General features: G+C 36.9%; 1 protein-coding gene across 3 annotated transcripts in view; it reads right to left on the bottom strand.

The window, feature by feature from the left end:
- Positions 1-490: 490 nt before the first annotated feature.
- The window catches only part of BANK1 (B cell scaffold protein with ankyrin repeats 1), a 306,556-nt gene continuing 279,147 nt past the window's right edge, over positions 491-27,899 (bottom strand). For 2 of the 3 annotated variants that reach the window (XM_059376554.1, XM_059376562.1), the window contains exons 11-17: positions 26,587-26,652; positions 13,346-13,521; positions 9,417-9,480; positions 4,442-4,471; positions 2,811-2,866; positions 1,472-1,536; positions 491-1,218 (exon numbers count right to left, since the gene is read on the bottom strand). In XM_059376554.1, the coding sequence (XP_059232537.1) occupies positions 1,477-1,536; positions 2,811-2,866; positions 4,442-4,471; positions 9,417-9,480; positions 13,346-13,521; positions 26,587-26,652 (452 nt within the window). In that variant the 3' untranslated portion in view covers positions 491-1,218; positions 1,472-1,476. Of the gene's footprint in view, positions 1,219-1,471; positions 1,537-2,810; positions 2,867-4,441; positions 4,472-9,416; positions 9,481-13,345; positions 13,522-24,262; positions 24,324-26,586; positions 26,653-27,899 lie in introns of those variants that run through there. The other variant, XM_059376571.1, reaches the window with a different exon arrangement.

The raw sequence follows: 27,899 nt of genomic DNA, 5'->3' as shown, positions 1-27,899 counted from the left end.
ACAGGCCAATACAGAGGTTTCTACTTTAGAGATGAGACATATATTTCAATTTAGAGATGTAGAAAATTATGTAAAAACAGTTTTTCCATTGGTTTACTGAACTCTCTGGGTGGGACAACCCACGTAAATGGGGGATTTACAATCATTGTTTGGATATATTTAATCACTGTGTGTGGAAGGGCAGGCCATTTCTCAAAGCATCGTCTGCTAGGGATGAATCAAACATCTCTATTATTTTTTAGAACTTGAGCTTATTTGAGAATGTTTATAGTCATGAGAAACCTGTGATTAATGTTTTGTAGAATCACTTTCGATATTCTTATCACTGCTTAGAAGCTAGAAAAAAAATCATTTGTGTGTTTACTTTGTGGGACTTAAGCAGTGAAATTACATGAGTTTAAAATTTTTTTCAGGAGCCTTCCTTTTGTAAACTGGTGAGCAGAGCAACTTAATGGTTGTTTATTATACACTTATTTTGGAAAGCCAGACATAATTTAAAACATTAATTTTATTTGCAGGAATCATACAGGGAAAATCATAGAATGATAAAATTGTTTTATTCTAAACTAGTAAGTTGTTTCTAAGAAATACATTGCTGAAAGTGTAAGCCTTTTAATAAAGATTGTAGGTTGCTGAAATGTATATTAATTTGAGATATAGAAAGTTAAAAAAGAATATTCTCAAGGTTATATGCAAATAGGCACTAAGAGAAGGTTTCTGAAAACATGAGGTGACAATAATAATTAGAGGTTTGAATGTCTGAAATTCAGGAAATGGACCAGTCACTTAAGAGGCAAATATGTATGAAACAAATTTGTATTTTCATGGTCATTCTAAGGACAGAGGAGTCAACTTATGATAAGGTTAGTGCTTCAAACAGGCGCAGTAACTTTGCTACAGAGCATTTCACTTCTCTGCTCTTGTTTTCCTTTAATTTTCAAAATGGGAAACAGTTGCTTCAGTGGCAAAATGCATCGTGAAATACAAGAATTATCAAAGAATACAACTGTTCTATGGCATTCAGTTTGAATCTTGATATACCTATCTGAAGCAAGTTAATGCCAATAAATTGTGGCAAAAACAAATTGTGAAATCCAGAGGTTTGCTTCTGCTTTCATCATATGCTATTTTCCCTGAAGACAGCAGGCAATCCAAATGCAAGCTTACTTCACTCAGAAAGCACAGTGTCTGCAGATTTTTGGGTTTCATTATAATAACCTGAAAGTGAGATCAGAGAAATGTATTAGTGAATAATGGATCATCAATCGAAATTGATTAGCTAGCAAAAAATCACCCCTATCCATAAATCTTTCTAAGGAACACTCACCTTTGGCTTGAAAAATACACATGTTTATCATTTCAGGAGAAGACAATGAAATATTTAAAGTATTCTGTTTGCTAGACAAATGATTCCTTCAGGTCTCTAATAAGCCTGCTTTAAGCTTTCTTAAAAATATAACTGATATTTTACCTTCTTTAGTAATCTCTCTTGCAACAGAATCCAAATTCCTTTTCAACTTGGAGTCGAGTAGGAAGCTAAGAAAAAGAAAGAAAAAGATACAGAACTAGCATTTCTCCATTTTAAGGTGGAACAAAGAAACATGATAAAGTCATAGTTGTCTTTTGTTGGAAAATAGCTTCATAGACGGAACTGGCAAGACGTTTCTCCATCTTCGAAGGAAAGAAGCATCGTAAAGCTCACCAATAGCAAAGTCCTTGAGTTTAAATTTTATTTCCATTTTGAGGGAGAGCTTAAGTGCTAGGAATTTATTTTCTTTTTTTCTTACCCTAAATATTGTTCTCCAGAAATATGCCATGCTTGTACAGTCATTCAGAACTTGTAGAAGGATCTTTGACCAGGATATGTTCATAAACTCAGAGGACTTGGTGGTACCCATGATTCTGCTCCTGCCCAGTGAATTTAATGGGTCCATACTCTTTAGACTTTGGTCTATAGCTCACCGGTTGCCCACAGGATGGTCCAGAAATGCAAATGTGTTAATCAGTTCTTAAGGGCAAATGACTTTCAGGATTCCTTATGATTTACTCAAAACAGAGAAGAGCTTAATGGGTTATTAAAAATTGATTTATTATGAGATCTTACCAAGGGCTCTAATTCTGGATTTTAGAAAGAAATCCATCTGCTGCATGATCCTGGGCCATAGTGAAAACTTCCTACATCACATATGTAGATAGTTGGAATAACATGCTTGATTTTGAAGAAGAATTTGTGGCCAGGGCCTTAACAGTGTTACCCTGAACTAGTCTTAGTTCTCAATGGTGGCTCTCTTTGCTTCATGTTATTTCTAGCCTCTTGTTAGCAGTTCATTTTCAGTTAACTCTACATGTGAAGTAATGCTATTTACATGAACAATATTTTGGGGTAACATTTGTTCCTCTACTAGACTTTAAGGATAGTATACATTGTGGTCCAAATAGATTCATCATATTACTGTTGCTAAAATACCAACCAACCAACCAACCAAAAAAACAAACAAACAAAAAACATGTATCCATCATTCCTCTAAGATTTATTTGGTCTGTATATGGTAAATTCAGCTATACTTTGGCTTTGGCGCTTTTTCCTTTGAGTTCCTTTTTTGCTTTTTTCTTAAATAGTCAATTTCCTTAAATTACTGCTCATGCAGTAATTTGCACACAAAAGCTAGTGTAACCTATTTTGATCATATTTGTTTAAAATTTTCCAAGCATAGGACAGAAGGCTCTTACATTCTTTCTCAACAAAGTTCTTTTTTTTTTTTTTTTTTTTTTTTTTGCATTTTATAAAAGTTAACATAAACACAACCTACCTTATTGTGGAAGGGTATGTTATATAACATATTTTCATTGCGGGCATTTTCATTACCTAGAAATATAAACTCTGTTACTATTGCTTCTGTCTTTCATATATTTAATGATTCATTTATTCAGTATTTTTAAAAAATGATTATGCTCTGAGTAGGATATGGGTAAAGGGGAAAATTACAGAAGAGATAGGAAGGGGCATATTGAACAGGTGCACTTGGCAAGTGTGCTGTTAATTTCTCGTCCCCATATAGGTGACTATAGGATGCTGAGGAGCTGCTTTTGCTTAAGCACAATCTAGCACCTTTGAATAACAACCCAACTAGATTATGCCACCGCCATCTTCATTTTCCTCCCATTTATCGTAATCAGCCAATTGCAAAGTACACTTTTTAAAAAATTAACATATAATGTGTTATTTGCTTCAGGGGTATAGGTCTGTGAATCATCAGTCTTATACAATTCACAGCACTCAGCATAGCACATACCTTCCCCAATATCCATCACCCAGCCACCCCAACACTCCCACCCCCACCTCCCAGCAACCTTTGGTTTGTTTCCTGAAATTAAGAGTCTCTTATGGTTTGTCTCCCTCCCTGGTCCCATCTTGTTTCATTTTTTTCCTCCCTATCCCTCACAACACCAACCCCCCGCTGCCTCTCTGATATCATATGATATCAGAGAGATCATATGATAATTGTCTCTCTCTCATTGACTTATTTCACTTAGCATAATACCCTCTAGTTCCATCCACATTGCTGCAAATAACAAGATTTCATTTTTTGATGGTTGCAAAGTATTCTGTCATTTCCTGACTTGTTAATTTTAGCCATTTTGACTGGTGTGAGGTGGTATCTCACTGGGGTTTTGCTTTATATTTCCCTGATGCCAAGTGATGTTGAGCACTTTTTCATGTGTCTGTTGGCCATTTAGATGTCTTCTCAAAGTATACTTTTTAATGAAAACTTGGTCCTACTACTTCCCATTGGCCAATGCTCCTCCTGCCTTTACCACAGGCTTTCCATTTTCCATCCTAGCCACATAACTCGCTTCTATCGATTGCTTTTCTCCATTCCCATGGTCACTGCTGTGGTTGCTCCTAGGTTAGTCAGAGCTCCCAGTGGTCCCTGGCTCCTCTTGACCCCTGACAACCTTCTGCACACAATCCCCCCCACCACACTAAAGCGAATCACCCACTCAAGTGTTATTTCAATTTCACCTCCTGTACCAGTAACTCCCACTTATCAAGTATCAGCTCCCGTTTATACATCATCAACTGCCTTTACAGCAATCCCTAAGGGAGAAGTCTTGTCTCCATTTTACATACGAGGAAATTGAGGCCTAAAGAGTTTAAGTGGCTTGCCAAAGGTGGTAACTGGTAAGCTATGAAGGGCTAGGTCCATTAGTGTTCAAAGCACATTTTTTTTTTTTTTTTTTACTCTGTAACAATGCCTCTACATTGCTATTCTAGAATCACCCCCAAGTTATTTTGGATGTCAAGTGGTTTCTACATAGAAAATCAATATGAGTTTTTGCCCTGACCTGCATAATCATATTAGGTTTACATTAATATTGAAACTAGTTTACCATGTACCTTTCTGTAGTCTGAAACTCTTAGTAAATACCAAAAACTTACCATTTGGATAGTGCACAATCGTGAGTTTATCTAGAAGACAGAAAGAGACGTTTATTGAGTTTGGCTCAACGTTTATCTTAAACTTTGTTTCTTTTTAATTGACTACTTCTTGTCTTTGATTGTGACTATGAAGTTTCACAGTCTGATTAAAAATGTACTGATTTTTGGCCACAGTGTGAAACCACGTCTTTTACTACTCTTGCCTTTTTTTTCCTTCTGATGCTTGTCCCAAGGTATTAGGATTTTAGATAAGTTAGACATTTAGTAAAAGCTCACTCCTCTGCTTTGATTCTTCTAGCCTGAGCTATTCCATTCTTTTTTTTTTTTTGAATTAGCATTATTCCGTATGTATAGTACAACTCAAACATTCTAAAGTATATAGGCTATAGGCTAATGACTTTTGACAATTATATACAGCCATGTACCCTTCACCCAGTTAGGATAGAGAACATTTCTCTCTACAGAAAATTCCCTTGTGGGACACCTGGGTGGCTCAGTGGGTTAAAGCCTCTGCTTTTGGCTCAGGTCATGATCCCAGGGTCCTGGGATTGAGCCCTACCTCAGGCTTTCTGCTCAGCAGGGAGCCTGCTTCCCCCTGCCCACTCTGCCCACCTCTCTGCCTACTTGTGAGCTCTCTCTGTCAAATAAATAAATAAAATCTTTTTAAAAAAAGAAAAAAAAAGAAAAAGGAAAATTCCTTGTGCCCCCTGACATCAATCCTCACTCCACCATTATCTATAGTGACCCCAATCTGATTTCTATTGCTATAGATTGGTTTTATCTAGAATTCCAGATAAATGGAATTTTAAACCATGTACTCCCTCATGTTTGGTATCTTTCAGTTAGCATAATTCCTGTGAGGTTCATTCATGTTGTTTTGTGTTAATAGTAGGCATTTCTTTCTGTTATTGAGTAGTATTCCACTGTATGAATATACTGTAGTATAATTATCTCTTCTTCTATTGGACATTTGGATTTTTTCTGGTTTGGCCATTATAAATGAAACTGCTAAGAATTTTGTGAGCAAGTCTTTGGATACACGTAGTTCATTCATTCATTCTTTCTTTCTTTTTGAAAAATCCCTAGAAGTGGCTAGCCTAGGCCATAACGTTGATGTTCATTTAACTCTTCTAAAGCCAACACATCCCTTTACGAAGCATAAGCAATGCATGCAATGCATATCCAGTTGTTCCATAGCCGAATCAGTTCATCTTGGCAATATCTAAAAATTCTAGCCATTATATTTGATATCTCATTTAGTTTAATTTGCATTTTCCTCATGATTAGTGGCACTGGGCATATTTTCATGTGATAATTGGCCATTTGCTTTTATAAACAAAGACCTAGGTGTGAGATGTGCTCATTGGTGCTGGGCTGTCATTGCTTCTAGGTCTTTTCAGCAGACAGGGTTAAAGAAGTGCATATGTTTATACATACAACTATATTTCTATATCATTTGTAATATATATATATTAACAAACGTGAGTTGTTACATTTACTTTCAACTCCAGGGTAGAACCAAAAGATTCATTCGAACTTTCCTTCCTTCCTTAGTAGTTTAGTTACTCCTCTTTCTGACAATAGGAAGCCTGTATCTTACTGCCCATAATACATTTATTTACTTACTCAATCCTAGAATATACAAATGGTAGTTTTGAAAATTGCTAAACTATACCCTTATAGAGAAATAAACCTACTAACTGGAGTACAGAATACATTTTTATGTACTGATTTTTTTTCTTTTGTTCCTATCCTTGGAATATACTGTTTTCTAAATTTATTTCTGCCTCCCTTCAGTGTGGATATGTTATGTATTTGTAACACCTCCAGGTTCATTTTCTTCTGCTCTTATTGCCTCCTTCCCAGCCTCATCTTTGTTGACTATGTAAAATATTATGTTCAGAGGAGTGTAATTATTTTAGCTTTGTAAGTTTTGTTATTTAATTAATTTGTTCTTTTAATCTAAGTTGTTAAATATATTGGCAAAAAGTTAATTCTATTTCCTTAGGATCTTTTTAATATCTGTAGGTTCTGTTGGGATAGCCTCACTTTATTTTCCTGATGTGGTAACTCTTGTTTTCTCTTTTTTCCAGTTCATTTTTGTCATGGTTTTATCAATTTTAGTTATATTTTCAAATAACTAACTTTCGGTTTTGTTCTTTTTTCTATTATTCATCTCTTTCATTTTTTTTATTGATTTTTAATCTGATCTTTCTAGTTTTCCTCTTACCTCTTCTTGAACTTAGTTTGCTTTTTATTTTCCAGTTTCCTGTAGTGGAAATACAGATCACTGATCTTAAGCTTTTCCTCTTTTCTCCTACACTATTTATAGCCATAAATTTACCTTAAAGTACTATTTTAGTTGCATTCCACACATTTTGATATGCTGTATTTTCACTATCATTCAGGTTAAATGCGGCTACCTCTCTACACAGCTATGACTTTGAGACATTTCTAATTTCCTAGTTAAATTCTAATTTTTTCTGTCGTGGTAAGAGAGTATAAGATTTCAAAAGGCTGAAATCTTTCAGAGAACGTATTCTGATGATTTCAATCTTTTGAAACTTTTTAAATATCCCAGCATATGTTTTATTTTGGTAAACCTTCCTTGTACATGTTAAACAAACAGGTATCCTAATTTTTCCCATGTCGTATTCTGTAAATATCAATAGATTCCCTATTTATTCACTCCTTAACACCATATTTTTTGTTAATTTAACTGTGGTTATAAGAATTGCTTTAAAGTCTTCTGTCTGTTAAGATTAACAATGGGACCATTTTAGATGCAATTTTTATTGATGGCTTTTTCTTTTCTATGGATTGCATTTTCCTACATCTTGTATATCTTCCCTTCTTTTTTTTTTTTTTTTAAATTGAATACTGGACATTATAGACAATCAACTGTATATTCTGGATTCTGTAGTATTCCTCTTTAAGTAATAAGTGTAGGTTCTCATTTTAGCAGGCAGTTTGATGACCGGCATGAACTTGTATAGGCCTAGTTTTATGCTTTTAACAGTGTTGACCTATAGTCCCCGGTGTTTTTTAAAGCCCCCAGTGGCACTGAGCCTACAAACTCTACCTTCCATGTAAACCTTGTAGGGCCTTGGTTCTAGGCTTTGTTAAGGCAGGTCTAGAGGAGGTCCTCTAGAGGAAAAGTCATGGTCTTTAGTCATTACATCTCTTGGGTGTCACAGTGGGGTGCCAGGTGTTCTAACAAATTATTAAGGAGATCTTTTCACTCTGACAGGGCAAGAACTCGAACATCCCCAGTTTGGTCTTTCCCTGGCTCTGCTCATCTAGTGTCTTGTTTTGCTTTCAGTGTCCCAGAAGCTGTTATCTTGTGTCTGAGTGGTCTTGCCCTACATATGGACAGCTCATCTCTTGGCCATAGACTTGTGGCCTGTGCGGCTACCTCTCTACACAGCTATCATCTCTTCAGGGACCCACCACACACATTGCAGAAGCTTTGGCTGCCCTGAACTCTGATCTTTTCCTCCTCATGTCAAAAGACTGCCTTGCTTTGCACAGCCTATAGTCAGAAAATCAGTCTCCTGGGCAATCATTAGAGTCACCTTCTATATTTTGTCACTGGAATTAAGTCTTAGGCTACTAAATGCCTACTGCCTGAAATCAACTGCCTCATATTTTTGCACACTGTTAGTGTTCTATACAGTGGGAGGGTTTGTCTGGTATTACTTTTGGTTAGAAGGGGAACTAGCCAATTCCTAATTAAGACACCAATGATTAAAAGCATTGACTTTGGATTAAAAAAGAAATAAGTTGAAGTTTCTAATCTGTATGTCTTTGGGCTTCTTAGTTTCTTATCATTTCAGTTTCCTTATTTATGAATTGAGACTAATGTCTAACTCAAAGGATTATTATATGAAACTAAAAAGATAACATTAAGTGTAGAGTAAATAGTCAAATATTAGCTGTTACTACCTAATGTTCCTTAGTAAAGGTATTTATATATTTTATAATTTGATATATTGTTAAAATTTTAATATTTTGCCACATTAGGATGGAGATCTGTAGAACTCAGTTACGTGTAAATCAGCCCTGCATTTGTGAACTTAATTATTTTAGAAAGAATATTTCTGTTTTTAGAAAACATTTCTAAGAGCACTTATAGAATTTTCCTTGGAAAAGCAGATACCAATTTAATAAACTTTTTCAGGGTAGATTTCAACATGAAGCAGTAGTTAAAATCTATGCAATCTTATTGAACATGGAAGAGATGGAAATTTTAGGGTTTGCTAGTGATTGTCAGTTTTTAATTATCTGTGCAGGAGTAAGGACTTGGGGAAAGAGTGGTCCAATTGTGACAACATAATTTATTTTCAATTTTGGAATGTGCTGTTAATCTTTGGAGAAGATTTACCATCTTAATAATGTTTGGTTTGTATTAACATTAAAATGAGTGGTGTCCGTCCACCCCCCCCACTTGAGAGCAACCCGTTCATTATTAGCAAGGGGGATCTGCATTGCCAAAAAGCATGCTGGCTACAGGGGAAAGCAATCTGAGATTTACAATGTAAAATGATCTACCTGTGGACAATTGTGAGAACTGACTATATTAGAAATATTCAACCTTATTAAAAAAGTATGACTCCTTAATAATTCAGTACTCTGTGTAATGGCTCATACATATAAAAAACTAGAGGGGAATTATCTTATTTGCAAATTTCATAGAAATCGAAGGAAATAAACTAGCATTTATTGAAGGTCCATTATGGGTCAAAGAAGGTGAAAAATATTTTAGATGTTAACTTACACAATCACTTCCAGACATATCTATAATTACTCCTATTTTGCAGACAAAAAACCCGAGTACTAGGGATTAGATGCTGTCCAATCATGCAGTGGGGAAGTGAGGGAGCACAGATTTGAATTCAAACCTGTTTGACTCCATAGTCCTTGCATTTTCTCCTTCATCAGAATGATAAAGGAATAACAGACAAATCTTACTTACCAGACACATTTTCTTCTTCTGGCCTTTTCCCAATAATGCAATCTCGCAGTTGGCGTAGTTTTTCCTTAATGAGGAAATGACCAGAAAATACAAGTGAAGGTTTATAAATTTGTCATAGATCAAGATGAGAACGTCAACTACTGTCACTAGGACCACCAGGACTATGTAGCACTAATCTGGTATTTACAGTGTCCCAACCAACCATCCCTGATATTTTAAATGTGTTAACTTAATTCTTGCAAACTCATGAAGTATATAAGTCATCATCTCATTTTACATATATAGAAACTGAGATTCAGAAAGGTTACATAATTTTCCCAAAACATACAGTTTTAAGTGATAGAGTCAGCTTAGGGACTCAGAGCCCAATTCTTGTGGTTGCTATTTTCCCAATCTAACACCTGAGGGCGCTATCTTGGCTATCTGGTGTCCAAAAGCAAAAGTGTGGCACAGTGGTGATATGATACTGCCTGAGCCCATTTCCAGCATCTGTGAGCACAATCTTTCTTATGAATTCCTTCTAAGAACCAGGGACTTGGAAGTAAATTATACATAACTGGATTCCCCTTCTGAGCTCATTTGTGATCTTTCTTTGCTTTCCAAAACATTCTACATTGAACATCTATTATCATTTTAACCAAAATGTAAAGCAGGCTACCCCTGGAACTGAGAAACCATGTTTCCTAAAAGGATAGTTGTTATCATTGCCGTAAACATCCTCTTCTGTGAGTGGAGTGAACACTCTTCTATAGGCACTCACTGATTACCAGCAGCAGTGGGGAGTGTGAAAGGCAAGTTTTCTACCTTCTCAACCATCTCACCTTCAAAGCCAGGGGTTCTACATAGGTCTTCAGGATTCTAGAAACTCTTCTATTATAAACTCTATGTTTGTGCCATTTTCCCTCTTATTTTCTTAGGATAATACCTCTATAATAACATAACATCACAGGTACCCCTGATAGATTTGTCCTCAGGATTGAAATGAATATTTTGCAAACTACAAGGGTAATACTGAAAAGTGTACGGGAATGAGTGTGTACATATGTTGGGAAAATAGGGATAACACTCCTTTTTCTGCTATTCTGGGTGTTGTCCAAGCCCTTCTATGAAGAACTAAGAAAACACAGCGAAAAAATGCTCCTTGACGTTGGCCTTCATCATAGTTTTTTAAATATGACACCTCAAAGCACAAGTAACAAAAGCAAAAATAAACAAGTAGGAGTACACCAACCTAAAAGGCTTCTGGACAGCAGAAAAAATAATAAAAAAAAAATGAAAAGGCAACCTACAGAATGGGAGAAAATATTTTCAAATCATCTATCTGGTAAGGGGTTAATATCCAAAATATATTAAGAATTCAAACAATGCAACAGCAAAATCCAAATAATCTAGTTAAAAAGTGGTCAGAGAAATAAATGGGCAGAGGAAGTAAAAAGACGTTTTCCTGAAAAAAGACATGAATCAACACGTATGTGAAAAGGTGCTCAATATCATCAATCAATACAATAGGGAAATGCAAATCAAAGCCACACTGAAGTATTATCACCTCACACCTGTTAGAATGGTTATCATCCAGAAGAGGTAACAAGTGTGAGCAGGATGTGGAGAAAAGGGAATCCTTGTGCACTATTGGTGGGAATGTAAATTAGTGTAGCCACAATTGGTTTCTTAAAAAATTAAAAATAGAACTACCATCTGATCCAGTAATCCCATTCCTGGGTATGTATCTGGAAACAATGAAAACAGGATATTGAAGAGAGAGCTGCACCCTCATGTTCACTGCAGGATTATTCATAATAGCCAAGATACGGAAACAACCTAAGGGCCTGTCCGTGGATGAATGGATTAAGGAAGAAGAAAATCCTGCAATTTGCAAGGACATGAATGGACCTTGAAGGCACTATGCTGAGTGAAAAAAGTCAGAGAGAAAGACGAACATGGCATGATATTGCTTAAATGTGGAATCTAAAAACACTGGACTCAACGAGTAGGGTGGTGGCTACCAGGGACAGGGGAGTGGAGGGTAAGAGGAGAAGTTGGTCAAAGGGTACTAACGTCCAGTTATAAGATAAATAAGTTCTCGTGATCCAATACACAGCATGGAGATTACAGTAAACAATATAGAATTAAATACTGGAAAGTTGCTAAGAGAGTAGCTATTAAATGTTGTCACCTCAGAACAGAAGTGATCATTTTGTGACATGACGCAGATGTTAGCTAACGCGATGGTGGTAATCATATGTAAGTGTGTAAAATCAACATGGTAGTACACCTTAAATTTACCCAGTGTTATAGGCAATTACATCTCACTAACGCTGGAAACATAAGAAAGGAAAAGGACTGATCGTCAAACAGTATTCAGTAAGAGTCACTGAACTTGTAGCTCTGATGGAAAGCAGGCTTAGTGCTTGTTCTTGTATTTATTTATAGGTTAAATTTTGTTTTGTTTTGTCTTGCTTAACACTAACCGTATTCATTATCTCATTTTCACTACATATTGGACAGTCAGGTCAGTCTTAAAGTAGTTACAGGCCACCTTAAATTCTTGCTAAGGCAATATTAAATATAAATACACAAACAAAATAAAACCAACCGAGACTTTAATAAAACTAGGGAAATAATTTCTCAGAAGGTGTTTTGGTTGGATCATTCTAAATTGTCAACTTTATTATGGACCAAGGAGAATGAGGGACAATTGACTTATTTCAACAAAACTTGCTGGCAGTGCTAGGAGAGTGGTTGTGTAGGTCTACACCTGGACACAGTTTACCCATTTCAGGATGAGAGGGACTTTGACGGTGATGGCATGGGCAAAGATCGAGAAGCCCTCTTGTCATTCTGATCATGAACAACAATCAGTCGCAAAACTGTACAATCAGTATTTCTTTCCATTTGTTTGGAAAAACAACTGCCCTAGCTTGGCCCTGCATAACCCGGCTCAGGTCCAGCCACCACCCACTACCAGAGCTACCCTTCAAGACAGGTGACTTCTGAGAAGGAATGATCTCAAAGGTTCTGGGAAAGTCTCCTTCCCTCAACACCTTCCGCCTCTGTGCCCATTTGTTTGAAATGTCATCACTGGGACTCATTCTTCTGTTGTTTAAAAATGTTTTCCTAAGCATTGTTTTTCAATAAAAATGATCTCTTGGGAAAGGGAATATATTAAGCTATTAATGATTATTTGTACTTTGGCCTAAACCAGCTAATTAAATGTGTTCAATCAGTTTTTGGAGAACTGGTTTCTATGGCACTGGGGCTTTCTGTGATGAGAAGAAAAAACTGTTGGACTATTTTGGGAGTAGGAAGGCCTGCGGGGTAAAACAGAATATGGTCTTCATACCCCTCATTGAGGAATGTCATGGGGTATACAGGGTATATATTGCTTCCAGGCTCATCTCAGAGCCATCTACTCTAAGACCCTCTCAGGATGTATGTTATATTAATAGAAGACAAGCTTATCTGAAGTTAATATGCTTGGCAGCATTTCTTTGTAAATCTTGACTGACATATACAGGGTTTTTTCCCCCCAAAGGTTAAGGGGAAGGAAGGGAAAACTTTCTATATTTCACTGAGGACTATTGCCTGATAAGATTTAAATGATTTTCTTGTCCCCTTTAAGCCTGGTCAATATAGTGCACTCTTCAGAATGCTGAGCACATTGTTAGTGTAAGATGTTTCACCTTAATTTCAGCAATGAGATTCACAAAACATTCACTAACTGGGTCCTGGCACTGAGTTCACCAATGTTTTGCACACATGAAACGTTTAATTGGTAGTTCGAAAACACCTTTTTTTTTTTTTTTTTTGTGGCTAGTTAAAAATCAAAAGAACTGTTACCTGTGTTTCTTGTAAAGACATTTACAGAGAGGCTCTGCAAGTGAGGGAATGTTCCAGAAGGGGTCAGTATTACCTGCTGGGGTCAGTATTACCTGCTGAATCATTTCCAGCTCTGTCTTCCCCAACTGCCAATGTTTAAATTTCTCTAACGCTTCATCCACAGATAGTTTCCCATTTTTGACCTTCTCCTGCAAGAGGATGAGCTCTTCCTGCCCAGCAGCAAGGCAGTCCACATTGGAAAAGGCTTGACTCTCCATCCGAGCTCTGTCTACAATATGAGGGAAGATGTCTTAACAAGAACATGAAATATGACAATTGGGGGGAAAAAACACTGAAAACAAATCAGTTGATTTTCTTGTTCCTGTCAGTCTATAAGCGGTAACAGAATAAATAGGTGCAAATTTTTAAAGGAGTTTCTTTCTAAGGATTGTTGTGCCTGGCACCTAGTGTTATGGGTAAAAAGAATGTGTGCCATCACAGGGGGAAGAAAAAGGGACAGAGAAAGAACAGCAGGAAATTTCTGCATTGTACCAGTTGTAGGCATTGCCAATTTCATGTTCTTTTTCAGAGCATTATTTTTAAACATGCACACTAAATACTTAGCATAATGACTGTCCCATAGTAAAAGTTAAATAACATTAACATTATTATCAGTGATAAATATTTGTGGAAGAAACATATTTCTGTAGATTTGGGAAAGGAGATCTCAACCAACATCCAAGTGTTGTAAGAGATTTTTAGAAGCATTGACAACTTTACTCTGGAAAGATTTTAAATAAGCAATTGCTGCTCGTTTTGTAATGCCCTGCTCTCTTCCCAAAAGAGTTTATTTTGTTTAGTACAATAAGAACATTGGATGGTCCAGCTGCCCACGTGCTGCTGCTAATGCCGCACCATAGACCAGCCCGAGGTACAGTAGTAGACAACCACAGACCATGGGTGAGTTCAGTGCTTTATTTGTCCCACATAGTGTTTAAAGACAGAAAAAAGGCTGCATGCCTGTAAGGATGCTCTGTGCAATCCCTGTCACTCCTTATGGTCATTGGATGGCATCACACCTGTCACCTGCCTGGCTCCAGAACTCATCTGAGTTTGTACTTTCTTTCACAAGTTCAACCTGTGTATTATATGATCTCAGGTAATCATATTACCTGGGTAATTCCTCCGTGGTGTACGTCTCATGTGGTATCAAACCTAAATATGTCCATAGAGCCTAATCCTGTCTTGCTGTGTAATGGTTTGCTGTCCCTGAGTCATTGATCCCTACTGGGAGCTCATCTTCAAGAAAGAAATAGAGCTACCAGACTGTCACTGAGCCAGGCAGACAAGGACTTAGGAAATGGAGGGCATTCAAGGTTTTTTTTAAAAAGATTTATTTATTTATTTTAGAGGGAGAGAGGGCATGTGTGTGAATAGGGGGAGGGGCAGAGGGACAGGGAGAGAATCTCAAGCTGACTCAATACCGAGCAGGGAGCCCAACATAGGGCTTGAGCCCACAACTCCGAGATCATGACCTGAGCTGACCTCAGGAGCCTGTTGCTTAACTGACTGAGCCACCCAGAGACCCCACAAATTTCATAGTGGTAAGGATTCATCAATAATGTTTGGATTGGTTCATCTGGAAAAGAGACATTTCAAGTACTTCATAGCAGGTTTTAAGTATTTCAAGGAGACTTGACCCTTGGGGCTGTCTTGGAATGACCTTTAATGGCTTTCTTGGTTTTGAGAAGGATTGTAGCAAAGAATCTTGGAACAGGGACACAGAGAGGATTCCTTTCTGAAAAGATTCACATACACATAAAATTGTTCCATGACCAATCATTCTGATTCCTATGGGGGGTTTCTTGGCTGGTCTTGTCTTTTCTCTTCAGAAGTCCTATTCCCCCAGAACTAACAAGATGTCAACAGATTCTACACTCAAAATCATTTTCTTCAGGGATGACGGAGCATGAAATCCCAAGAGAACTGAAGAAGCACAAGTCAGCCAGAGGGCTCACTGGTTCAGCTGCCAAAAGCACAGATAACAATTGAGATCTTGCTTCTTAAACCGTTTGTTTTTTATAGGCCTCCACATTCCACTCCAATTTGGGAGATGCGTTTTGCGAAAGAATTCTATGAGCCATTCCTGCCAGAGTATGGAAGCTGAGTGCCATCATTTAATAGCTAAGACACTTAACTAGCACCTCACTTGTGTCATCCCTTTGACTAAATATGAATGCGCTTTTATCTCGAGTAACCTCTGCGGCTGGATTTTCTGCATTTGTCGAAGGTCTCTCACAGAAAGGCTTCCTGGAAAACCCTACCAGCTTGTTTGGCTCTACATGCAGGTTAAGCTGAATTCAAAAAAATACTGAATCATGTTAACAATACTCATTTCAATTACCCTTTCATCTTTCAAATTCTCGCTGCTAAAATATAAGCCAGTTGACTTTTTAGGGGGGTGGAGTTCAATCTTGCGTGGTTGTGCAGAGAGAACAAAAGAACAAAAGTTAGGAACAGCAGGAGTTCTAAATAGAGCAAGTTCTGGAAGTGAGCTGTTTACAATTAGACTAAGTTTACATACTTCTGCTTTTACTCACCCATTCCCCCCCCACTAAAAAGACTAAAGCAAAATTGTCTTGATAAATTATTATTAGCTAGGACAAGTTGCAAAACAAAATGATTTAGGCACTTTATCATCTTTTCTCCTGAGGGTAGACTAGTCAAACCAAAACGTGCAACCTGTAATTTTTGGTAGGGTGTGCAAAATTACTTTAATGGGCTTAGATTACTGTTGTATGGGGGATGGAAAGTTTTTTTCTTTCCTTCCCAAATTTATATTAATTATTAGTTTATTTTCAGGAAATTTGGAATGAATTTAACATAATTATTGTTGAAAAGCCTTTGTCAGATTGCTAACTGTACATATTGCAGAATCTTGGTCTCTCAGTATAAAAGCTTCAAGATAAACTGTAGTTTCTAGAGTTTTCGTTCCTTTTGGATCAGTATCTCTTTACATTTCTATTTGATCATATATAAACAACAAGTAACACCGTTGTGGTGAGTGTATGAATCTTTCGGTAAGAAAGTGAACTGAGTTTTTCATTAAAATTATTTCTACCATTGACTGGCTAGAATAACATGTTTTACGAAAATTTGAAAGGAAATGACTTAATTGCCCAAAACCCAAAAATTTAAAGTGTGAAATATTTACATAATAAATATTAAGTAGTCATTAAAATAATAATAAAAAGACCACATAAAAAAAAAAGACCATGTGGCAACACAGAAAGTACTTATTATATAATGATAGAGAGGCAGAATTCAAATTTGTATCTAGAGTAAAATTTTAATGATATAAATGTTGTTCATAAAATAAAGCATGGAGGGAAATTATCTTAAGATGATAGAAGTTGTTCTATTGTTATAGTATCAGAGATTATGTTTTTCTAATTTCCAGTTTTCTGTGATAATACTGTATTTTTTAAAAAAAAATTAAGATTTTATTTATTTATCTGAGAGAGACAGAGAGGGGGAGATGAGCTGGGGGAAGGGGAGAGGGAGAGGGAGAAGCAGACTCCCCACTGAACAACTGAGCAGGGAGCCTGATGCAGGGCTCAATCCTAGAATGCTGGGATCATGACCTGACTTGAAGGCAGACACTTAACTGGACTGAGCCACCCAGGTGCACCTGTATTGTTCTTACACTAAGAAACTTTCTCTCACTTTGCTAATAGGCTTCCCCATGAAATACATACCATTCTAAGCCATGCCATATACACTACACCAATGCCATATCATACTGTACCATCTTAACACATTATTTTGTAACTGGAAAGAACTTGTCAGTAATAGAATTTAAAAACCCAATAACCAAGCTTTATATCTGAAGCTAATTTTTTGGTTCCTTAGCTAAGGAACTAGCAGGTATATTAACTCTGGGGCACATGAGTGAATTATGAGATACCTGGAGTGTTGAATTATTTGTAAGTTCCAAACAAAGTATCCCCATCTCAAACTTAGGGCTGCAATGTTGCCAGACTTCCCCCCTTGACTAATCTTGAGTCAGGCTCCTCTGAGTCTTCTTCCCAACTATGCCTCACCTTTTGTACTTCCACACCCATCTTTGTATTGCTAATTTTCCTCAGAATCCTGCTAAGTTTGTGCAGTCAGAGTCCCCCACCTTCCATATCCAATTACCTTCAATATTTGCTTGGGTTTCTTTCTGTACCTTCCATCACCCCCAAGGTGATATCTGATCACCTGGCTCTGCCTTCAGCAAGAATCCTGTTGTGCCAGCTTACCCAGAATCCCTCTTACCCCTCTTAATAATTTTCCATATGCTAAAAATACTAGTTTATGGGCACCTGGGTGGCTCAGTGGGTTAAGCCTCTGCCTTTGGCTCAGGTCATGATCTCAGGGTCCTGGGACAGAGTCCCACACCAGGCTCCCTCTGGTCCCCACCCACTGCTTTCCTCTCTGCCTACTTGTGATCTCTCTTTCTTTATTAAATAAAAACAAACAAACAAACAAACGAGTTTCTAAATCTTGTCATAAAGACTATACATAGGGGCGCCTGGGTGGCTCAGTCAGTTAAAGCCTCTGCCTTTGGCTCAGGTCATGGTCTGAGGGTCCTGGGATCAAGCCCCGAATCAGGCTCTCTGCTCAGTGGGGAGCCTGCTTCCCTCTCTCTCTCTGCCTGCCTCTCTGCCTACTTGTGATCTCTGTCTGTCAAATAAATAAATAAAATCTTAAAAAAAAAAAAGACTATACATATATTTGTACACACACACATATTAAGTGATTTGGAAGGTACATATTTTATTTTAAAATAAGTTTCAGAGATACTGTTTATCTTATATATATATTTCGATTACTAAGTCATGAATGAAAGAGAATGATTTTAGTTTTGCATTTTCTTCTAGTACCTAGACAACTTTACCTTATTTGAGCATCAAACTCAGATTATTGCAGTGAAATTATAATTTGCTGAATTGTCTATTTTTTATCACCAATATTTTACATTCACATTTTATAAATAAATTTACAATAAATTGCTTAAATGCAATTCCATGTTTTATTGAATTCATTATTCAACACCAGTTCTTTAATACCAGAAGTTCTCTTTGAACTTTTTATATTGCTTACTCTCTCATTTACTTAGAATACATTTTGGGTAATACTTTCATGATGACCACAGAAATTCCATCTTTTCTAAAACCTTAGATATCCAAAAGCTCTGTTTTCTTCTTAACATGAATGAAACACCAGACTAAATATAATCTTCTTAAGTTGCAATCTTTTCCTAATACACCATTTAGTCCATTAGCTCAAATTTCTGTTACACAGATTCTCTAATTCTTAAAACTGATTCTGATTTTTTTTAATAGAAAAATCTAACTTAAAATATCTTCTCAGTACTTTAGGTTTATATCTTCATCTTTATAATTAAAGATTTGCTAGGGTGTTTTAAAGGTGGATATATTTCCTTATTGTTTTCTGGGCCACAGTGAGCCCATATAGTCCTTCACTTCCTTGTTCTCCAATGCTTCGTTTAGCTATGTCATCGACTGTGTTTTGTATTCTATTAAAAAAAAAAAAGAAAGGAAGAAAGGAAGGAAGAAAGAAAGAAAGAAAGGAAGGAAGAACCCCACCAGACCTATTATACATTGTATCTCTCTTCTTCATATCACCTGATTGTTTTTAGTCTTTCCAGGTATTGAGAACAAACCCTTCTCCAATTATGTTCTCAACTCCAATAACTTATTTTTATCTACCATCAGTCCTTTTCATTGTGACCAAAGTAGTTTTAATTTGCTACTGAAATTTTAACTTCAAGCTTATTTTATTTTTACCATACTCCCTCTTGTCACTAGATCCCTTTTCATGTCATATGTTTCATATCATCCTACCCTCACACCTAAAATGTCTTTCATGCTTTCATTGCTTTCATCTTAGCTTGACGTTGACTCCAGACTTATTTATTTATTTATTTTCAGTGTAACAGTATTCGTTGTTTTTGCACCACACGCAGTGCTCCATGCAATCCGTGCCTTCTCTAATACCCACCACCTGGTTTCCCCAACCTCCCAACCCCCGCCCCTTCAAATCTCTCAGATTGTTTCTCAGAGTCCATAGTCTCTCATGGTTCACCTCCCCTTCCAATTGCCCTCAACTCCCTTTTCCTCTCTAACTCCCCTTGTCCTCCATGCTATTTGTTATGCTCCACAAATAAGTGAAACCATATGATAATTGACTCTCTACTTGACTTATTTCACTCAGCATAATCTCTTCCAGTCCTGTCCATGTTGCTACAAAAGTTGGGTATTCATCCTTTCTGATGGAGGCATAATACTCCATAGTGTATATGGACCACATCTTCCTTATCCATTCGTCCATTGAAGGGCATCCTGGTTCTTTCCATAGTTTGGCGACTGTGGCCATTGTTGCTATAAACATTGGGGTACAGATGGCCCTTCTTTTCCCTACATCTGCATCTTCGGGGTAAATACCCAGTAGTGTAATGCAGGATCACAGGGAAGCTCTATTTTTAATTTTTTAAGGAATCTCCACACTGTTCTCCAAAGTGGCTGCACCAACTTGCATTCCCACCAACAGCATTAAGAGGGCTCCTCTTTCTCCACATCCTCTCCAACACACGTTGTTTCATGTCTTGCTAATTTTGGCCATTCTAACTGGTGTAAGGTGGTATCTCAATGTGGTTTTAATTTGAATCTCCCTGATGGCTAGTGATGATGAACATTTTTTCATGTGTCTGATAGCCATTTGTATGTCTTGATTGGAGAAGTGTCTGTTCATATCTTCTGCCCATTTTTTTATGATTATCTGTTTTGTGTGTGTTGAATTTTAGGAGTTCTTTATAGATCCTGGATATCAACCTTTTGTCTGTACTGTCATTTGCAAATATCTTCTCCCATTCCGTGGGTTGCCTCTTTGTTTTCTTGACTGTTTCCTTTGCTGTGCAGAAGCTTTTGATTTTGATGAAGTCCCAAAAGTTCATTTTCACTTTTGTTTCCTTTGCTTTTGGAGACATATCTTGAAAGAAGTTGCTGTGGCTGATATCGAAGAGATTACTGCCTATGTTCTCTTCTAAAATTCTGATGGATTCCTGTCTCACGTTGAGGTCTTTTATCCATTTTGAGTTTATCTTTGTGTATGGTGTAAGAGAATGTTCGAGTTTCATTCTTCTACATATAGCTGTCCAATTTTCCCAGCACCATTTATTGAAGAGACTGTCTTTTTTCCACTGTATATTTTTTCCTGTTTTCTCTAAGATTAATTGACCGTAGAGTTGAGGGCCCATATCTGGGCTCTCTACTCTGTTCCACTGGTCTATGTGTCTGTTTTTATGCCAGTACCATGCTGTCTTGGTGATCACAGCTTTGTAGTAAAGCTTGAAATCAGGTAACATGATGCCCCCAGTTTTATTTTTGTTTTTCAACATTTTCTTAGCGATTCTACTCCAGACCTTCTGCTGCTGTTTCTTCCCTATTTTTTTTTAAAAGCTTTTATTTATTTATTTGACAGAGATAGACACAGTGAGAGAGAGAACACAAGAAGGGGGAGTGGGAAAAGGAGAGTCAGGCTTTCCACAGAGCAGGGAGCCCAATGCCAGGCTCAGTCCCAGGACCATGGGACCACGACTTGAACCGAAGGCAGACGCTTAATGACTGAGCCACCCAGGTGCTTCTTTTCCCTTTGTTTTTAATTTGTTTGTAAGATCACAGTTTTCTGAAATTTTCTTTTTTATCTTTTGTATATTGATAGGTGTCAGATACTGAAACCGAAAGTTGAATAGTTCAGGTTAAATTTAATAAATGAAAATTCAAAATAATCCATATTTCTTTACTGCCTTAAAACATTTTTTAAACAGGTAAAGTATTTTCAAAAGCCTAAGATTTAAAAAATTACAAACTGTTAGCTGAAATGTTCTTACTGTATGTGTGTATGTATTTTCTATTATCTACATTTTGATCGCTTGGTGTTTGACATTCTTACTCATCAAACAAATCATTTACAGAAGTATAATTATCTTGAGTCTTCATGATTAAATTCTCCATCCTTTTCTCTGGATTTGTTTTTGAAATTCTCATATTATTTATTTGTACTCTTCCTTAATCCCTCTTAAAAGAGAACATATCTACAGAATCATGTTCGCCAAGAGATTTAGAGTCTACTTATCCTTTGCTTCCATTTCTTGTGTTCAGTCAAATTTTGTTCTCTGCTCTAGTTGTAATTCATAACTGAGGATCCCAGGATTCGCAGGTTTGGTTGGCACAGCCTCATCACATACAGGTGAAACGCGATTCCTTGGTGCTATGTACTGATTGTAAACAACTAACTTTCTGCATCAGTTACTAAAAGAATTCTTCTTGAACATGCCATCCCTCCATCACAGAGCTTTATCTGAGGGCCTCAGGAAGCAAAGTGTAATATTAAATTCTTCAACCTGACTTTCTACTGTGGGCTTTTGACACATCACCATTTTGGACAAGAACTCAGTTATTACTCAAGTTTTCCCAGGTGTGACTTTAACAAAAAAACTTTTGTGAAAATGGAAATGTAAGTTACATCGAAAAAGAGAACTAAAGCCATTGTTCTTTTATGGAGTACAAATGACCATATTTTGATAATCCCCCTCTTTTCTTTTTAATATATCCACTGTCAGCAAAAAGAACCTGATTAAAATACCTCAGAGGCCAACATTTTCTTTTCTTCCACGTAAGGGCATCTATATCTACATTTCCCCAGGCCTCCAACTTACAGAAAATTTCATTATTTAACATTTATCAGACTGCTGCAGCATTGGGTACTTGGAGAACACAAACAAGATACGTTCCCTGACTGTATCTTGCCCATGAGCATTCCCACCCTCTGAAAAGACCAGCCAACAATGACTTTTCAGTCTGTATTGAAGAATCAGTGGGAAGAGACTATACCTGGGGCCAGACAGATAGTCACTGAGTAGAAAATATTTAATGCCTGCATATTAAACTCATGTGAATAGTTTTCATTATCAAAAATAAATGTTTTCCCTCATGTTTTTATTGACCAGATTCCCTTGATATATCTTTTATTTTTCCACTTTTTATAGAATTAGGAGTGGAAAGCATGATAATATGGAAAGCATGACAATAAGTAATAACAGCAGAAGTTATTTGTAGCAAGTGATATAATAATATAATAGGGACTGGTTGTAGATTTGAATTTTTACATAAAACATGGAGTTAAGCATGGTTTAAACATGGCAAAAATTGTGCAGAGTATTTTTGAAATATAACACAGTTAGTGGCCAAATTTGACCATAATATGGCCTTCAAAAAAGTTCCTTTTGGGGAGCTCCAGGATGGAACAGTGGGATAAGCTTCTGCCTTGGGCTCAGGTCATGATCTCAGGGTCCTGGGATCAGGCCCCACATTGGGCTCTCTGCTCAGCAGGGAGCAGGGAGCCTGCTTCCCCCTCTCTCTCTCTGCCTACCTCTCTGCCTACTTGTGATCTCTGTCAAGTAAATAAATAAAATCTTTAAAAAAAAAGTTTCTTTTGGTTATATTTTTTCTTTTGCATGTTGTTTTTGAGATTATTGTTCAATATTATTCTCACATGTTTCATTTTAAGCCATATCTAAGGTAGGATTTAGGCAACCTAATTTTAGAAGCTCCACAAATAATTCTATGCTCATCTAAGGTTGAGTGTCTCAGATATAGGCAGCTGTCTATAGGATGTGCTTCCCCTACCTCCCACTAATCCTGGTCCCCAAAGAAATAGTTTGCCTTCCAAGATTGACAGCAACAGCACATCCTTGATGAGATTCATTTTTTAACTGTGTGACTGAGGAGATTTGTGGATGTGGTCTACAATCACAGGGAGGCAGTTCCAAAAGCCAGGAAAGTTAAACCTCATCATTTGCCATGTATCATATTTGAAGTAAGACTACATTAATAATAGGTGTACGATTCCAGTAAGGATAGAAAAGGCCCCTTGGCATAGCCCAAGAAAAAGATATAACAGAGGGGGAAAAAAGGTGTAACAGATATGGGAAATGTGAGAAATCTTGACCTGAGACTATTACATGATCTTGTAAGACAGGGAAAATTAACCAGATATTTCCATGTCTTTAAAGAAGCAACCCTCATATTCCTCCAGCCGCCTTTGACTTGATCATGTTCACCTAGTGGCCTTCTAATTCCTAATAATATTTCATAGAACTTTATTATTTGTCAGGAGTTGAAGGAATCCAAGTATCCTAGTCACTGGGAAGGAATCTTCCTCTGGTATAGACTCAATAGATTGAAATTAGGGAATTATAAATCAGTCTTCTACCAGCATCATTAACATGACTCAGACTTCAAAACTCTGAGCAACTCCAAACCCACTGACAAAATTCAGTTCTCTGGCTTGCAGTGCTGATGAACAAAGTCTGGAGCACCCTGGGTAGAGCTCAGTTTTGGGAAGGGGAGGGAGAGCTGTGCTAGTAGCAGCACATTCTGAGATACCACTCTGGCATTTTCTAATTTCAAAACAACTCAGGAAAACTGATTTTAAAACTGTATTTTGGTGGAAAATTTTATCTGGAGGACCCAAAGTCCTCACTCTATATTTTTTCAGGATGTGAAAACTGAATTGAAGAAATCTGTTAAGTTTCCATGGAAATTGTGCCAATTAATTTTTTCTGTTCCTCAGGAAAATTCCTTGACTTAGCAATAATGTAACTTCCTGGCAATCCCTTGGCAGTCTTGAATGTAGGGCATCTGAAACACTTATAATTTCAGAGGGAAAATAGTTGGCTTTCATAATCCCTTTTCCTTCCAGCATATAGTGAAAGAATTAAGTAATTTCTTTAGCCTTCCTTAGAGAACCTGTCTGGTCCCTTTAGAAAATCTTGGTTCTGATAAACATGTCATAAAAGGACTTTCTTTTCTTGTTCAAATAAAGAGATTATCATCGGTGAAGCAGGTACGGCTTTTCCTACTATACCATGAAATCCCAGGATACTTAGAGAGTAATCATTAATTCAGGAACAAGCAATTTTGATCTCCTAGTATGTCCCACGGACTCGATGGTCATAAACATCTGAAAAGGTTTAGAGAAAAATGATTGGACAGAGTAAAGAAAAAAGTAAAATTATTTAATTTTAAAATCTTCCCGATTATTCTTAATTGTCTCTTCTGTTCTCATACTAGATTCTGATTTCCCTGCAGACTGCAGTAATCAGGGAGGTTTTCCAACATTTCACAAGGTTTAATATTCCTCTTCTCCTTGCAAATAGAACAATATTCTTTTCTGTTCCAAAGAATTACTTATATCCAGGGTTAAAGGAATCTAGGGAAACTGCTCTAAGGTGGCTAATCTAAAACATCATCAGTAAGTTGGACTTAAATATCCAGAGAGAAAAAAATTCATACAAAATTTGAGTAAAAATTTCATATCCTAGCCCTAAAAGAGCTTTAAAAATCTACTGATTATTGATAGCAATGAAACAAATTAAGTACCAAAGTATGCACAGATATTAATCCAATAAAATATTTTATAATTAGGTTCTTGTTTCCTTTCACTATTCTCCCCTCCCTTTTCTTTTCTGGGTACAGAAGGGACTATTTTTCTGTACATACAGTAGAAGAATAATTGGTCTCTAATAGACACTAGCAGCCTTTCCTTATGTTGCTCTCTGGGGGTAACCAGAGGACAATTGATAAGAGTGAGATTCCAAGGATCTCTTCATTCCTCTTGCTAGTTGTCACATTCCTTCATCTCTGGTGGCCGTCTTCACATTCTCCACTCAATTCTAACAGAATTTAATTAAAACATGATAATTGAATAATTTATTTAAAAACGCTTCAGGGAAATTTTCTCCTAAAGAGCTCAAAGCATCTGCTCCCTTTGTTTTTTCCCGAAACTCTGTGAGGTATGTGGGGGAGTCCTGATAGGAATAATCTCTACTTTGCTAATTCCTCAGGAACTGTTTCATTCTAATTGTAGAATGATCTCATATGGAGGTCTGCACTTATTTCTTGAGAGAGGTAAAGGTACAGTGGAAGGATAATAGTAACCTTAAAAAGATAAATCTTTCCCCTCAAATTATGAAATCACTAGAAATGGAAAGCTGTCAAATAGACGGTTTTTGTTTTTGTTTTTTTTTGCATATAAATCTGTAAGTGATATATCTATGTGCTCAGGGCCAGAAATTCAGTTTCATCATGTGCTGCATTCAAGAATTGTCAAGAATTGGAAGAATGGTCTCAGTACAACCTTGCTGCCATGGGAAATGCTACTTGAAGTGATGGATGAAGATCACTCATTTAAGGACACACCTTTGTTTGGAGGACAATCCATGACGTTCTAGGAACAGGTCCACCAAGGTTGTGTATTTAGTAGCTCAGTGGGCTGAGAAATCAGTCCTAGCCATCTCTATGATGGGACAAAGGGACACTGGCTGTGTGTTTTTGGGGGGGGCGGTGGTGAGTTTAGTGGCTACTGTGAGATAAGCTCTTGGTTTTATTTTAATGTCTCTCCAGTAGTTTACTAGTAGCAACTTCAAGGCAATGGTATTTTGGACTGAAGTTATTTCCTAGGTGTGTTGAGATTATTGATGATCAGAACCAGCTCCCTCCATCTGTCACCTTTTACATTTTTTTATTTTTGAACTTTAATCAAGCTCTTATTATCAGGGGGAAAAATCACAATAAATAACTTGCTAGAGTTTCTCTTTTCAATTGGAACCGTGTATGTCAGGGAAAATTGGAGGCAGGGGCCTCTATGTAGAATGAGAGGAAAGTTTTTCTACTGTGTGTGATGTCTCTGCAACTACAGTTTTCGGCACTTTTCTGCATAACAAGTAAGTGCTCCAAAAACTGCTGGATTAAGGGCAGAGAGCAAGAGAATAGTGAGACAAGGGTCCAATCTTTGATTGGAGTTCAATACAGAGGACAGAAATCCCAGGCTGGTCCCCTTCTTGGGGGAATCAGTCATCTGTTTCCCCTGCCCCAGCCCTCCTAACTTATACTCCAGAGGCTTCTCTCTAATGGTCTATGAAAGCTAGGTCTCCATGTAGGTTAGAGAATTTGTCTTACTTGACCTTCCTAGAGCCTTGGTAACAATATCATCAACACCACCACAAACATGTTCACATGGCTGTTTCTTGCCTTTATTAATTGAAATAATTTTCTTATATTAATCTTATCACAAAATTATATTTGGGCAAGACACTAATTAAAGAGTAAGAGTAATCAGGCACACAATTATTTACTTCTATCCTCGGAGACTTCATCCAATATTCATAAGACTTTTTAAACTCTTACTTAGAGATTATTAAATAAGCTAAAGTTTATGTCAGTACCTTGTCTCTTAGGACCATGGAACTTGTCACCATCAGATTGTCTTCTGGCTGTCTTTTGTTGAAACACTGTAAAAAAAAAAAAATAGCATGTAATATTTATTGAAAACAAGCATAAAAAAGAACGTACTGTGGAAGACTCCAGGAAACTCAAATGCAATACTTCATTTTCCTTAGTAGCAATTCTTGAATTGTATTGCTTTTGAGTAGGAGGATTATTAAATTTACAATTTTCTCATTTGTGCAACTTATCAGTCATTTTGAAAAGCATTTTCTTTAGGCAGAAGAGTATAAAGCTGATAGAACACCTCGTTAACCTATTTAAATCAAGATATGATTCCATTCTGATATCAGGTAGGGCTAAAAGGTGCACTTTGTTAAAAGTGATAAATGTTAAAATCACATGAAAAATTCCATTTGCACAGAAATTACTCATGCTGACTTTCTGGTGATAAGCAAGGATAATGACTGTTTCTTCTTAAACAGATGAAAAGGCTGCTGTATTTCACAGATGTAATAATGAAAAAGACACTTTATTCTTGCATCATCTAGCTAGACCTCAGACCTATTAAGGCAGCTTATTCGAATTACTTCATTTTCTGAAAAGTGCTTTGTTCTCATTTATTGTTTCTCGCACAAAATTCTGTGAGACAAGTTAGCATTACTCACCCCATTTTGCAGATGAGAGAGATAAAATTGATTGTTTAATATTTATTGAGCACCCACAAAGTTCTGTATAGCTTCTGGCATTTGTTAATAAGAAAGCCTATACCCTTTACAACTTGACTTTAGAAATTGAACGTCCCAGAGTTGGTTCCATTTATTTTTTATGGGCAGTCTGAATTACAGGATTTGGGAACTGCTAGAGGCCTTGAACACTGAGTCTAGCTTCATATGTTTAAAGATGAGGGAGGTGGAAGTTTTACTAACTTGTAAAAGGGCTAAGTAATTTAGCAATGATCCCAGAACTGTTGTGAGTAGAGACTTGATTTAGAGCCTGCAGCCTTTAACTTAGATCTGTTGCTTGGCTCTCCACAGCACTTCTCTTCCATAACTATTTCCTTTGAAAGATAAAGGAGGAAATAGAAGGAGGGGATTCAGAAGAACCCTTGAATATTTCCAGTATGTTTGGGTTTCTTGTTCCTCTTTGCAGCTCATCAGACTTTCCTGGGACAATGGAACTGAGGCATGTGGGAGGGAGTGAGCCGTCCAGCTGGATGGTGTTTGATGTCTCCGATTGGAAGAGGCAGCCCAGGAGCTGTCTTATATTCTCTGTCTTTAGTTTTTTTGCTTTTAAAGATTTTATATATTTATTT

The sequence above is a fragment of the Mustela nigripes genome, chromosome 1 (genome assembly GCF_022355385.1).
Source record: "Mustela nigripes isolate SB6536 chromosome 1, MUSNIG.SB6536, whole genome shotgun sequence".
Classification (NCBI taxonomy): Eukaryota; Metazoa; Chordata; class Mammalia; order Carnivora; family Mustelidae; genus Mustela; species Mustela nigripes.
Note: the sequence above shows the minus strand (reverse complement) of the source record. Positions and strands in the feature narration are given on the sequence as shown.